Below are 13,208 nucleotides of genomic sequence, written 5' to 3'. Positions count from 1 at the left end.
ACACACACACACACACACACACACACACACATACACACACACACACACAGACACAACTAAACAATATGAACAAGCAAAATCCAGGGTATGCTAAAGAAAAACAGAAGGCACTTAACTATACTTTAGAACTAAGTAAAAACATTGCATTTAGGAATTAAGTAAAGCTAGAAACAATATCAAAAAGATTCATCCTCCCCCACAGGACGCATAAAATTCTACTTCTTTCAATACAGACTAGCAAGTAAACACAAACGGGGTCTATCACCATTTATGACACTGTTCACAGAGCTGAAAGAGCTAAAAGTCAGTCAGTGAAAGACACACCCAGCAGTAGTGCTTGTTTTCTCCCTGACTGAAACTACCCAGAGGTCCTCAAGATTAACACCAAGAATCTCAGTTTCATCACGCTCCATCAAAGATGGACAGGGAACGGTACAACGGCAAGAACAATTGCATCAGACCTTCCAGGAACCCAGACAGAGGAGGATGACGGGCTGGCAGGGTGGTGGGGAGAGGGCACAAGCAATTCAGCTACGTGCTGCTGAGAGAACTCTCCGATCTCAGCAGGGGGAGGGCAGAGAGGTAAGGGCCCTGGAGACGGCTCTGTGGTTAGGAGAGGCTCTGTGGTTAGGAGAGCGTACTGCTCTAGCAGAGGGGACCCCAGTTTGGTTCCCAACACGCATCAGATGATCTGAACTGTCAGAGAGTTCAGCCCGTGAAGCGACAGCAAGCCAGTCACCGCTGTGTCTTACCAGAGGAGCTGGAAGTTTCATCTTTCTTCTCCTCCTCTTCTTTGTCGTTGTTCTCGCCCCCAGTTTCCGTCCCGGCTTCCCTGTCACTGTCCGTATCCTTTGCCTCCAGCACACTGATGGTGGGGGTGCTGGGTCTGCTACTGTTATTCGGAAGTCGGCCTCTTCTGCGGCCCCCTGGGCGCTTGGGTGGTGTCTTGATCCTCTCAGCAGTGAGGGCAGCAGCAAACTCCTTAGCTCCCTCCTGCAAAATGAAAAATGGAGGCATCAGGGTAAAGTTCTAAACCTTCTTTTGGTGGACTAGTATAAGAAGACATTGCACAACAGTGTTGCTCAAGAATATGTCCATCCCAGCACCCATCAGCACAGTCATTTGTATGTCAACACACCCAACTACTTCCTGTCTGCTTTTGATAGTTTCAAGATTTCAGAAACATAACAATAGGTCCAATATTTTGTTCTAATGATGCAAAAATCAGGCAAGACAGTTCTACATGATGAATTTGTAAAATATGTTAAATTAAAACACAGTTAAAATGTAAGAGTATTTTGCATAATAAAGGTATTGTTCTCTACTTATACATACAGTACACTTAAAGGAGAATCTCTATCATAAGACTCTAACATACTAAAGTGTGTCAATTCAGACTTCCTATTTCAAAGCTTAAAATAATACATATCTCTTTAAAGGTACTATGTAAAGTATACAAGAACACAAAACATATACATGCATGACTTAGTCACTTCCGGTCTTACTATTAAAACATCCAATATTTTTTTCCTGTGAAGGATGCAAAGCCACAGGAAGACATGAAAGAACTTTTAGGAACAAGATAAGGGTTACATTTTGAAGTATCACAATCCAATCTCAGAAAGTATAAAACAATGGTAAGAGCATGGCTTGTAAGAGACCACAGAAACATTTTAGATGAGCCAATGAAGTTCTGCCTTATAAAGAATATAAAACAGTGCTCAGGAATTCCTTTTTGTTATTTTTATTTTTTTGTTTTTTTTTTAGTGGAAATAGAAGGGAAAAGTTTGAAAGGAGCCAACAGTTTTATACTTCACTCTACAAAAACCAAATTGCTTAAAAATAGGATACCTTCTGTAGGTGCCATTGATTGAATCTTCTGTCCAAAATCCAACAGGCAATCTATACCCACTTAGTTCCTAGGTAGGAGTGGCTTGGTTCAAAGAGGGGAAATGGTAAAAAATAAGATAGTACCCGTAAAAAAACAACTTTCCTGCCTCATACTTTCCTAGTCCCTTACTCCTAATCTCTATCACTTAAAAAAAGAAAATCTGTGGGATCTATGATATAGCTCAAAGTACAAGTGGCCTAAAACATTCCGAGAAGGGACACGTCCATGCCGAAGGCTTAGGGACGTCTGCACACAATTAACTGGGTTTCTGGTGTCTAAGTGGGCTCTCTATGCCTCATCCTCTCATCAACTTTGTAGAGAGTCCTTGATCCTCAAGACCGAGAGACATTGCTGCAGAAATAACACAGATCCACAAAGAGTCACCGAGGTTAAGAGACTACACTGTGCAGCACAGAGCTATTGAGGACCACGGGTGAGAAGACTGCCTGCCATATGTAAGTACGGGTGCAGACAGCATTAGCTGCTTCACCACCTCCACCAAAGTCCTCACGAGCCCTCCAGAGAAACAAAGCTCTAAACCTCACCAGGTGCTGGTAACACTGTGCTCCGCAAGGCTTGTTGTCCAGAGCTGTTTCCGTGTTCTTGCGCTTGTAAGTGTTGGGTGTTGCATGGAAGGCTGCAGAATAAGCACAAAGTATCTGAATACGGCTCTACAAAGTGTTCTTTTTCATTTCCCCAGGTCCACTGCAAAACCCACTAATACCTTTCAAGTACTTAATCTACTTTATACAACTTCTTCTCCATCTATCACAGGGTATTCTCCACTCTTCTTCCAACCTCCAAGGAAGTTAGAAACATGGTGAACTCTGGAATGATTCATAATCCTTATTTTCCCCTTGTAAGTATGATTGATGGGCATAAAGTGTTAACGATAAACATTTAACTTGAGTGTTTAGTATCTCCAACAGGTAAAACATATTGCAAAAAGAAACCAGACTTCCTAATTTTATAAAATATTCTGGCATCTACAATTTCTCTGTGTAGGGAGGGGTTTTTGTGGGGGAGGAGTGGGATAGGAGGATTGTATCTTTCCCAGGCTGGCTTTAAACTCAGGGCACACTTCCTGCCTCACCTCCCCAGTACTAGAATTATAAATGTATATCACCATGCTCAGCTCTGACATAATTTCTTGGCTTCTAGCAGAAGGTCAATTTATTAAGCATGAAGTTGAAAATGGTTCTACTTGTTATAACTCTAGAGAGAAGGGTTGGGGAGTTAGCTCAGTGGCAGCTATAAAAAAAATTAAAATAAAAAAAAAAATAAAAACTCTAGAGAGAAGCTCCCAATGGCTAGGGTTCTTTTCTAGGGTGTGTTCACCGGTTGTTTTCTCATGTAATGTAAAGGGCCAGTGAAAATTACACAAGATGAAACTGACCTTAATTTAGCTAAAAGTAAGTGATATTAACAGAACTGTGTGGGATTTGGGACTGGAGTTTTTTGGTGGTTTTGTTTGTAAAGACCTTTTCCCATAAAGGCTCCTCTCTATCTTCTCCCCTCAAATATTAGGGATCCAATCCAGGTCACCGTTAGGCAAGGCTCAGCCATTGAGCTCAATTCCCAAGTTTCCCCCCACAAACACACCTTTTTAATGGTAGTTGGGTTTTGATTGTTTTCGTTTAGTTTTGACCAAAGTTTTGATATATAGCCTAGGCTAGCAATCTTGCCTCTGTCTCAATAATGTTGAGATTATAGACAGTAACACCACATGTTCTGGTGTTTTGGATTTGTTTTAGCTCAAAATAAATTATTCTTAAAATAGACTTACAAGGATCAGCAAGATAAGGGCACTTATCACTAAGTCAGATGACCCAAGGTCAATCCCTAGAACCCACATGGTGGAAGGAGAGAACTAACTCCAACACGTTGACTTCCATGCTCACACCATGGCCAACATGTGTGCTCACATGCAAAATCACTGAGCCAGTGCTGTTAACAGAGGCTCATGGGCACATTAAAGGTACCTAAAACTGAGAAACAAGCCAGGGACTAGGGAGCTGGCTCAATGAACAAATAAATACACACTGATAATAAGCAATGAGAGAAATACTATATAGCAAATGACTTGAACTTCTCCACAAATGATCTAAATAGTTAGATAATTTCGTAGATGAGAAAAAGGAACTGGATCCATATTCCCAATAAGTTCTGCACAGAAAGATACACAAGTGTACCTTTTTTACAAAGGAGAAGTGGGCAGGTGGATGGCTCTGTGTACTGGGTAAATGTGCTTGCCGTCAAGCCTGACAACCTGAACTCAATCCTCAGAACGCACATGGAAGAAGATAACTTTTTAAACTGTCCTAACCTTCACAGGAGCACCACAGCACACATACCACCCAACCCCCAAAATAAATGAACAAATGCAAAAAGAAAAAGAAAGAATAAAGAAAAAAAGTAAAGTTTAAAACGTGAAGGGGGGAGCCTTATAATCTTAAAGTAGAGAAAGCCAGATGATACAAATTCTTTTTTTTTTTTTTAATTTAACCTTACTTGTGGACCTTTTATTAAACAAACTTTAAACAATTCATTTCAAGAGAACTGACTCAGGGCTGGGGAAGGCTTCAGTAGGTAAACTGCATCCTATGCAGGCATGAGGACCTGAGCGTGGATCCTTAGCCCCTCTACAAAGGTCAGATGTATCTGAAAGCCCAGCACTGGGGAAGCAGAGATAAGGAGGCTCTCGGGCTTGATGTGCAGTCAACAAACACAAAAAGGTGAACTCTAGGTTGACTGTGAGACCTTGTCTCAAAAAAAAAATAAGGTAAACTAGAGTTACTCTATAATGGGGGCAACAATGCCTCTTCTAGACAACACAGGCTAACTAATAAAAAGGCAAGTGCCAGAAACAGGTTACCTCCTTTGGAGTTGTTGAGCAGTGAGGTCCCATGGGTCCCCAAACATTACAGGCTATTGCCAATGCTATTGAGAAGACCTTATTGCTGAAGAGATCACATACTTGAGTCATAGAACATGAAGTTATTAAGCTGGCACTATCCTGGAAGCTTCATCCCTACTGGCTAGGATGCAGAGTACAGGAAGGGGCTATGCACACTAATGAAGGGGGAAAGTAATCACCCATCTTCCCAGCTGTGAATGCTGCAAGATGCTATTAGGACTGGCATGGCAAGGCATGCCATTGTTGCTGCAGTGTCATGAACATCATGAGAGTAGCCAACCACTTTCTGATTGGATGTAAGTCCCACTTCACAAGATGATACCTATATCTGGCACCATTGTTAGTTAGGCCAAGAATCTGTGGCTAGACTAGTCTTGGACCCTAGGGAAGAAGAGAGCCTAATACTATTATTTTATCAAATGGAGATAATATTAAATCAACTCCTAATAACATGATTATAACCATAAGTTAATGCATTTCTTAACCGTCACCAGAGAAGCTTCTATTTGCAGTACATGTGATTAACATAGAGACCCACAACTGGTCAAGATGCAGACTCAGACTGAAGCACGCTTCCAGACCTAAAAGGGAAATCTCTATCACACCCCTGCTCCAAGGCTCAGGGGTAGTGGAGGAAGAGAACACAGACTTAGAGCCAGAGGCAGTGGATGACTCCACTCCAACATGCGGTTATTTTATTTTTTAAATGTAACTTTAAGTTTACTGAAGATAACACTGACAAGTCTAAATAAGGCATTCACTCGCTGTCTAATGGATAGGAGGAAATTAAGACAACTTACAAGCTAGTAAAACTACCAAAGCATCACTTCAGATGGGGAGATGGAGCTAGAAGTCTAGAAACCCACTTCAAGTATTTCTAATTTACTATCATTAAACTATACTACTATAATCTCTCTCTCCTCTCCTCTCTCTCTCTCTCTCTCTCTCTCTCTCTCTCTCTCTCACACACACACACACACTCACTCACTCGAATATTTCCAGGTCAAAACACATGTTATTACAACAAATTATAAGTGGAAAAGAGCAACAAGTATAAACAGATAAAACAAAAATTTAAAAATAGGTGGGAAGATATAGCTGTGAGTATCACCACTGGCCAAGCATGGTGACATATACCTTTAATCTTAGCACTCTGGAGGCAGAGGCAGGTGGATCAGGATAATCAGCAGTTCAAGGTTCGCCTTAGCTACATACTGAGTATGAGACCCAGTCTCAAAAAACATAAAATAAATTCTAGTTACCTAGAAGTTTTACTAAGAAACCTCACTCCCTAGAAATGTCAAGGGAAAAGTAAGTTTTCATACTGATACTAAGACTATTTTATGCCTTGCTTGTGTTGAAATGCAAGTACTTATGAAGCAATTACTCTGAGGATCAAAAAGAAATAAATATTTTTAAGACTATGCAAGAACTTGTTTATATAAATGCCTTTTCAGCCAATCTGTTACTTAATAAAACTTGTTCAGAAATATCAGCAATATTGCTCTGAGCTCTGAGTTCCTTCACAATAATAACTTCATTATAAAGTAGCCTCGTGAAGAGTCACTGACCTATACTCCAAGTTAGTGGGAAGCAATTATTGGAATTAGATGTGGATAAAGGACGTCAGGGGAATCCTCAAGCAAGGTAAAAATAACAGGACAGGGATCTAGCATATTGTTCAACCTTTTCTACAAGACTGACCAGTACATTCTAGTTGTGATAAATGGCAACTCTTTCAAGTTGCTTCAATACACATTTCAACAACAAAGATAGAAAATGAAAACGTACAATAATTGCACTTACGATGTAGGAAGCAGTCATACTTAAAACACCGCCGACAGAAAAGCGTATGAAATGAATGCAAGCTCTGCTCCCTCTGAACAGATTTAGCATTTGGTCCGTCTATGTTTGGGGTGCATTCAGGAGGCAGAGCGCCCGGGAGCTGCTGCTCAGTGAGTTCTTTATATCTGGTGAACAAAGAAAACATGTCAGTAAAGCAGAAAGGAAAAATCATTTTTTAAAAAATAAAGTTTCTAAAAAGTTTCCGTGGCTTTGATTTTTTTTTTAATGTTTACTTTACCTAAAACACCATAGAAAGATCTAACCCACAGCAATCTTCACTTATACAAAGAACCAATCATGTATTGTGCATGGCAACGCAAGAATCATGCTCATTAATACAATTCAGGTACATCACAGAATAGGTCATTACATAGTTTGAATTAAATATAAAAATCTCTACCAGTGCCCAAAAAAGGTTTCCTACAATTTATCAGTGTAAATTGTACATGGGTCTATTATACGCATGAATACTCATACGGGTACTTATTCTATATGCAATAAACATTTTATAACACATAGTACAAGAATGGGGGTGTGGACAAGAGAGAGAAAGGGAAGGGAGAGATCGTGCTTGAAATATCATGTGAGCTATAAACTACGGAATGGCTCATCGGATACAACAACTCCATTCAGAATAAGCCCAGATGATGAATTACATGCAAGACTTCCTTATATTTAAAAAAATAAAAATCTTACTTACTTCTCTTTTAGCTCTTCTGCTGTGCCCTTATCTGGAAACATTGAGGAAATAGCTTCAAAAATTTTATCAGCAGGAAATTTCCGAGGTGGGCAACTTTCTTTATCTAAATAGTGAATTGTGACAAGGGAGAAACAAGTTTCAATCTCATTCTCTCTGTTTCACAGTATCTCAAGAAAGCTGTTTTCTTTTTCTTGCTTTGTTGTTGTTGTTGTTGTTGTTTTGGGACAAGTCCTCGAGATTCGCTCAGCAAGCACTCTTACCCAGTGAGCCATCTCGCCAGCCCACTTTTCTATTCGACTGTCTCTGACTATGACTGACTTGGGGCTTTTGTTTTGTTTTGTGGGAGAGGTTTGCCTAGTATCTCCAAGATGGCATAAAACTCACTATGTAGCTGAGGATGACCTTGAACTTCTGACTCCCCTGCCTTCACTCAAGTGCTGAGATTACAGGCATGTGCCAACAAGCCCTATATCACCTACTTCTAATGGAAAAGCCTGTGCAACATTTGAAGGACAAACATGAAATTCAGATATGAGATGTTTTAAGAGCACTGGAAGACTGAACCCCCAGATTTTGATTATTTGCAACTAATAGCTTTGTGTCAGAGATGATCACTAACCCATTTTCAGATCTGCCAGTAGCATGGCAGAACTTTGCAATTATCCAGTTGACCCCTAAGGTAAGTTAAAAAGAATACATGCCTTTTGAAATTGCAATTCTCCCCTAAATTCCACTATGCTGCCTTAATACTAGGCTTGTTGAGAGGGGACAGCAGCATTATGGGCTCTGCCACAGGATGGACTAGTTTCTAATAACCCTTAACAAGTACAGAAACAATAATACTACAGCTCTGAAGTCAGGCCTAGGTCATGATCTTGGAGCCTGGGCCTCTACTTCTTCCCAATATTGCACTTTCAGTAAGTTCCTTAGCCTTCAGCCTCCTTAAAGCCATTTCCAATCTAGAATGGATCTGACAGCAACCCCTACATTATAGAGCTGTGGAAGGAGAGGTGAGCTGGTGCATATGAAGTTAGTGTACAATATACATAATATATGATGTTATTATAAAGATGATTATGACAATTGATCAGCAAAGCCCAAAAAGGATTATGTTCCTCTGCTGGGCAAAGAAAACCAAGAAGTTCCAGTGGAGAATGAAATGCTGCAGAGAATATATTTGATCATACTACTAAGATATAACATTTAACAAAAGAAAGGGGGGATTACATTCCACCCATACATGGGGTGTTTTTTACATTTATTTACATGTATGTGTACGGGTGTATAGATGCCACAGTGTGTACTCATGTGAGGGTAAGAGAGTGACTTAGGAGAGTCAGTTCCTCTCTTCCTCAGTGTAGGTCCCAGGGATCAAACTGAAGTCATCAGGCCTGATGGTAAGCACTGGTACCCACTGAGCCATCACTAGCTCCACACCTTTTTTTTTTTTTCAAAGAATAATGTAAGGCCCATATAAAAACTAGTTTTAAACATACCATCTTGACTGTCCTCTAAATCTTTCTGTTTTTCTTCTCTTTCATCAGGATCGTCGCCATCATCATCATCGTCATCATCGTTATATTGACCAAGAGCATTTACCAACTCCACAAAAATTTCATCATTTATAAATCCACATTCTAAAAGTCAGTCAGAAACAGAGGGGAAAGTGTAAAGACAAAAGTTTGTGTATGTGTCTCCTAATCTGGAAGAGGAGCCACGGCCTATCAGCACAGCATGGTAACACGAGAGGCAAATGAGGCCAGTAAGATCATTTCACAGCCAGCAAAGAAAACAGCATTTATCTTTAGTACCTGTTGCTTTCTCAGGAATCACTCCCTCCCAAATGGTCCAGGGCCCACTCCTCGCCTAATCTTCAAGGACCTGTGGCTTTAGCCTTCTCCCAGTCTGTCACTGACCGGCCACTTCAAACCTCGTTTTCCACTGTAATACGACCACATCTCCCTTCTCTCAACCATCCAGAGAGCCTCCTGTACACAGAAACCTGAATCCAGGATTCTGCTGACTCCATTGCAGGAGCTACGGCAGCCCTGAAGAAAGGCATTTTTGAGCAGGGTGTCTGAAGCACACATCCCATAAATAGAACCTTAAACCTAGTTAATTTTACTATTTAACGCTTACCAAATACACACACTCCATCCTATAAATCTACATGTTGTTGCTGCTACAGCTCATAACCAGTTACTGATGGTTACCGAGTGGGAAATAAGATCTCCAATGGAAGTCTAAAGAAACACTAAAAATGTAGGCCTGTAAGCCCAGGCTAGTCCTTCAGAGTCAAGCACAAAATTTCATTTTATTACAAAAAAATTTTGTTACAAACCCTATGCTTAAGATACCAAGCATAGAGTCTTTAGCAAAGCCCCCAAGAGAGAATACACATGGCTCACCTCTGTCTCCATGCACTTTCCCATCGTAATTTTTTATTAGTTCTTCGATGAAAGTGCCATCCTGATCTAGCACTTCATCCCCCATATAAGGAATGTTGTGTAAGACAGTTTCATCTTCAACCTAAAAGTTAAAGAAATGAAAACCATATGTGTTCTAATTATTGAAATGTTTTTTTAAAACTCATTGTGTGGGCCAGAGAGATGGCTCAGACGGTAAAGACACTGGCTGCCAAGCCTGACAACCAGATTTCACTCCCTGAGACTCAGGTGATAAAAAGAACTAACTCCCCACAAGCTGTCCTCTGACCTCCATATATTTGCCATGCTACAAATACAGATACATGTGTACACACACACACACACACACACACACACACACACACACACACACGCACGCACGCGCACACACACGTCTAAGCCCTCAATGTGAGAAATACTGCAAATATAGTTCATTAAATGGGAGACACTTGTTCAGCATGCTGAAGACTGAGCTCAATTCCCAGTACCATGCAGAAGTCAACGAGATAACTAAGAACAGTATTTTCCATGAGCGTTTGTCTTTCCCCAGATATCTAGAGCAGACTCTTAACTACTGTGTGTGTGTATATATATATATATATATATATATATATATATATATATATATATATATTGTGTGTGTGTATATATATATTTGGGGGGGGAGGGAGACAGGGTTTCTCTGTAGCTTTGGAGGCTGTCCTGAAACTCATTTTGTAGACCAGGCTGGCCTCGAACTCACAGAGATCCGCCTGCCTCTGCCTCCCGAGTGCTGAGATTACAGGCGTGCGCCACCACTGCCCGGCCTGTAACTGTATTTAATCTCACATGCAATCCTCCCTAAGAACCTCTAAGAAAGAAAACTGCAACAGGTTACATTAGACAGCAAGTTTAAGACATTCCTATTGCAGATAATGAAATTTGAGGCATCTGTAATAGAACTAACTGATGAATGTGACTTATCAAAATAAACTATACTCATCAAAAAAAGAAAAGTTATTTTATTGACTCCATTTGATGATGTAGGAAGTAAGACATTCAATACAATAAAATTCTATGCAATACTATGTGGTCTGGATGAGAAATCTCCTCCGCAGGCTCATGTATTTGAAGACTTGGTCCCCAGCTGGGAGTGATCTTTAGAAGGTTAAGGAGGTGCAGCCTTGCTTGAAGAAGCATGTCACTAGATACAGACTTTTAAGATTCCATAGCCTCACTTCACTTCTAGTTCTTTCTCTCCCTTTCCTTCTCCCTCTCCCCTCAACTCTCTCTCTCTCTCTCTGTTTTGTGATTCAGCTGAGGATGTGATCTCTCAGCTTCTTCCTCCAGCCACCACACCTCTGGCTGCCGTGATAGATTCTTATCCCTCTGGGGATGAGCCCAGATAACTTCTTCCTTCTATAAGTTGCCTTAGATCTTGGTGATTTATCACAGCAAAAAAAAAAAAAAAAAAAAAAGATACAGATATGGTCCTGCTAAAGTTTATGCCAAAGGATTTATGCTTGTCAAATCATAATATTCTATAGCAACAGAAAATATTTCAATACTTTGATGAACAAGTCATACATCAAAGATGATTATGGTAGTAAACAAGACGGGTTAAGTCTACATCAAAGTGTAACAGATAGCTGGGAAGGACCAAAGGAAAGTGTAGAGACCAGAATTCTTGAGAATACAAAGGACAAAAAACCAACAATCATAGAAAGAAGAGAAGTTTCAGAAGGATAAAAATGACAGCAACCATACAAGACTGGATGGTTCTGAAGCAGATATAAGGAACTAAGTTACGTTAAGTCTGTGAGAGCCCTTAAACAAGGTATTGGTTAAATTTTGAGTTTTAGAAATTTAACTCTGAAAAATACTGACTGGCTAAGATTCACTGGAGGACAGAGGGAATATTTCAAGTACTAAAATGTTAGAAGCCTAGGACTAGACTACAACAACCATCAACAGGAAAGAGCATACTGGTAAAGACCATGAGATACACAGGTGACCATCAGGCAACTAAGAAACAAGAAGATACATTTTTTTTTTTCAAATGATCAGCAGATAACAAATTTTGAGTTTATCAAAAGTTTAGATAAAGAAGGAAATGAAAATTGAGACAAAACAAAGTCTGAGGTATAAAAGGAAAATGTAGAACTTAATGTTTTTGTTCAGGTCCAAGCATATCCACACACTCTCTCTCAGGTCCAAGCATATCCACACACTCTCTCTCAGGTCCAAGCATATCTGCACACTCTCTCTCAGGTCCAAGCATATCCACACACTCTCTCTCAGGTCCAAGTATATCCACACACTCTCTCTCAGGTCCAAGTATATCCACACACTCTCTCTCTCAGGTCCAAGCATATCCACACACTCTCTCTCAGGTCCAAGCATATCCACACACTCTCTCAGGTCCAAGCATATCCACACACTCTCTCTCTCAGGTCCAAGCATATCCACACACACTCTCTCAGGTCCAAGCATATCCGCACACTCTCTCTCAGGTCCAAGCATATCCACACACTCTCTCAGGTCCAAGCATATCCACACACTCTCTCAGGTCCAAGCATATCCACACACTCTCTCTCTCAGGTCCAAGCATATCCACACACTCTCTCTCTCGGGTCCAAGCATATCTACACACTCTCTCTCAGGTCCAAGTATATCCACACACTCTCTCTCAGGTCCAAGTATATCCATACACTCTCTCTCTCAGGTCCAAGTATATCCACACACTCTCTCTCAGGTCCAAGTATATCCACACACACTCTCTCAGGTCCAAGCATATCCACACACTCTCTCTCAGGTCCAAGCATATCCACACACTCTCTCTCAGGTCCAAGCATATCCACACACACTCTCTCTCAGGTCCAAGCATATCCACACACACTCTCTCAGGTCCAAGCATATCCACACACACTCTCTCTCAGGTCCAAGCATATCCACACACTCTCTCTCTCAGGTCCAAGTATATCCACACTCTCTCTCTCTCAGGTCCAAGTATATCTGCACACTCTCTCTCAGGTCCAAGCATATCCACACACACTCTCTCAGGTCCAAGCATATCCACACACACTCTCTCAGGTCCAAGCATATCTGCACACTCATCTCAACTTTCATTCCATTTTGCATGCACAATTCTCATCTAAATTAAGCGAGTCCATTTCTTTTAAAGTAAGCCAAAATTAAATATTTGTCTACTCTGTCTTCTCAGTGGTAGTCATCTAACTTTGCTCCCTAAAACATGTTACCCATAACAGCCATCTAATTTGCTTTGGTTAGTGGCCAACAAAGCCCCAAAATGATCCAAACTACTCTCTGGCAACTTTAAGCATTAGATTCTTCCACAATTCCAATCTGAAAACATGAAGCCTCATTTAAGATACCAAAATGATACTAAAACACAGTATTTCTTAGTAAAGCCTTAAATGTAAACATAGC

General features: G+C 40.6%; 1 protein-coding gene across 5 annotated transcripts in view; it reads right to left on the bottom strand.

Annotated features, from left to right (window-relative positions):
- Ezh2 (enhancer of zeste 2 polycomb repressive complex 2 subunit) overlaps positions 1-13,208 on the bottom strand; it is a 65,208-nt gene that overhangs the window by 11,542 nt on the left and 40,458 nt on the right. For all 5 annotated transcript variants that reach the window (XM_036182756.1, XM_036182758.1, XM_036182757.1 and 2 more), the window contains 6 exons: positions 9,762-9,882; positions 8,850-8,990; positions 7,354-7,456; positions 6,615-6,778; positions 2,437-2,528; positions 753-993 (listed from right to left, as the gene is read on the bottom strand). In XM_036182756.1, the coding sequence (XP_036038649.1) occupies positions 753-993; positions 2,437-2,528; positions 6,615-6,778; positions 7,354-7,456; positions 8,850-8,990; positions 9,762-9,882 (862 nt within the window). The remainder of the gene's footprint in view (positions 1-752; positions 994-2,436; positions 2,529-6,614; positions 6,779-7,353; positions 7,457-8,849; positions 8,991-9,761; positions 9,883-13,208) is intronic.

This window comes from Onychomys torridus, chromosome 3, assembly GCF_903995425.1.
Source record: "Onychomys torridus chromosome 3, mOncTor1.1, whole genome shotgun sequence".
Lineage (NCBI taxonomy): Eukaryota > Metazoa > Chordata > Mammalia > Rodentia > Cricetidae > Onychomys > Onychomys torridus.
This window is presented reverse-complemented; position numbering and strand designations above follow the sequence as displayed.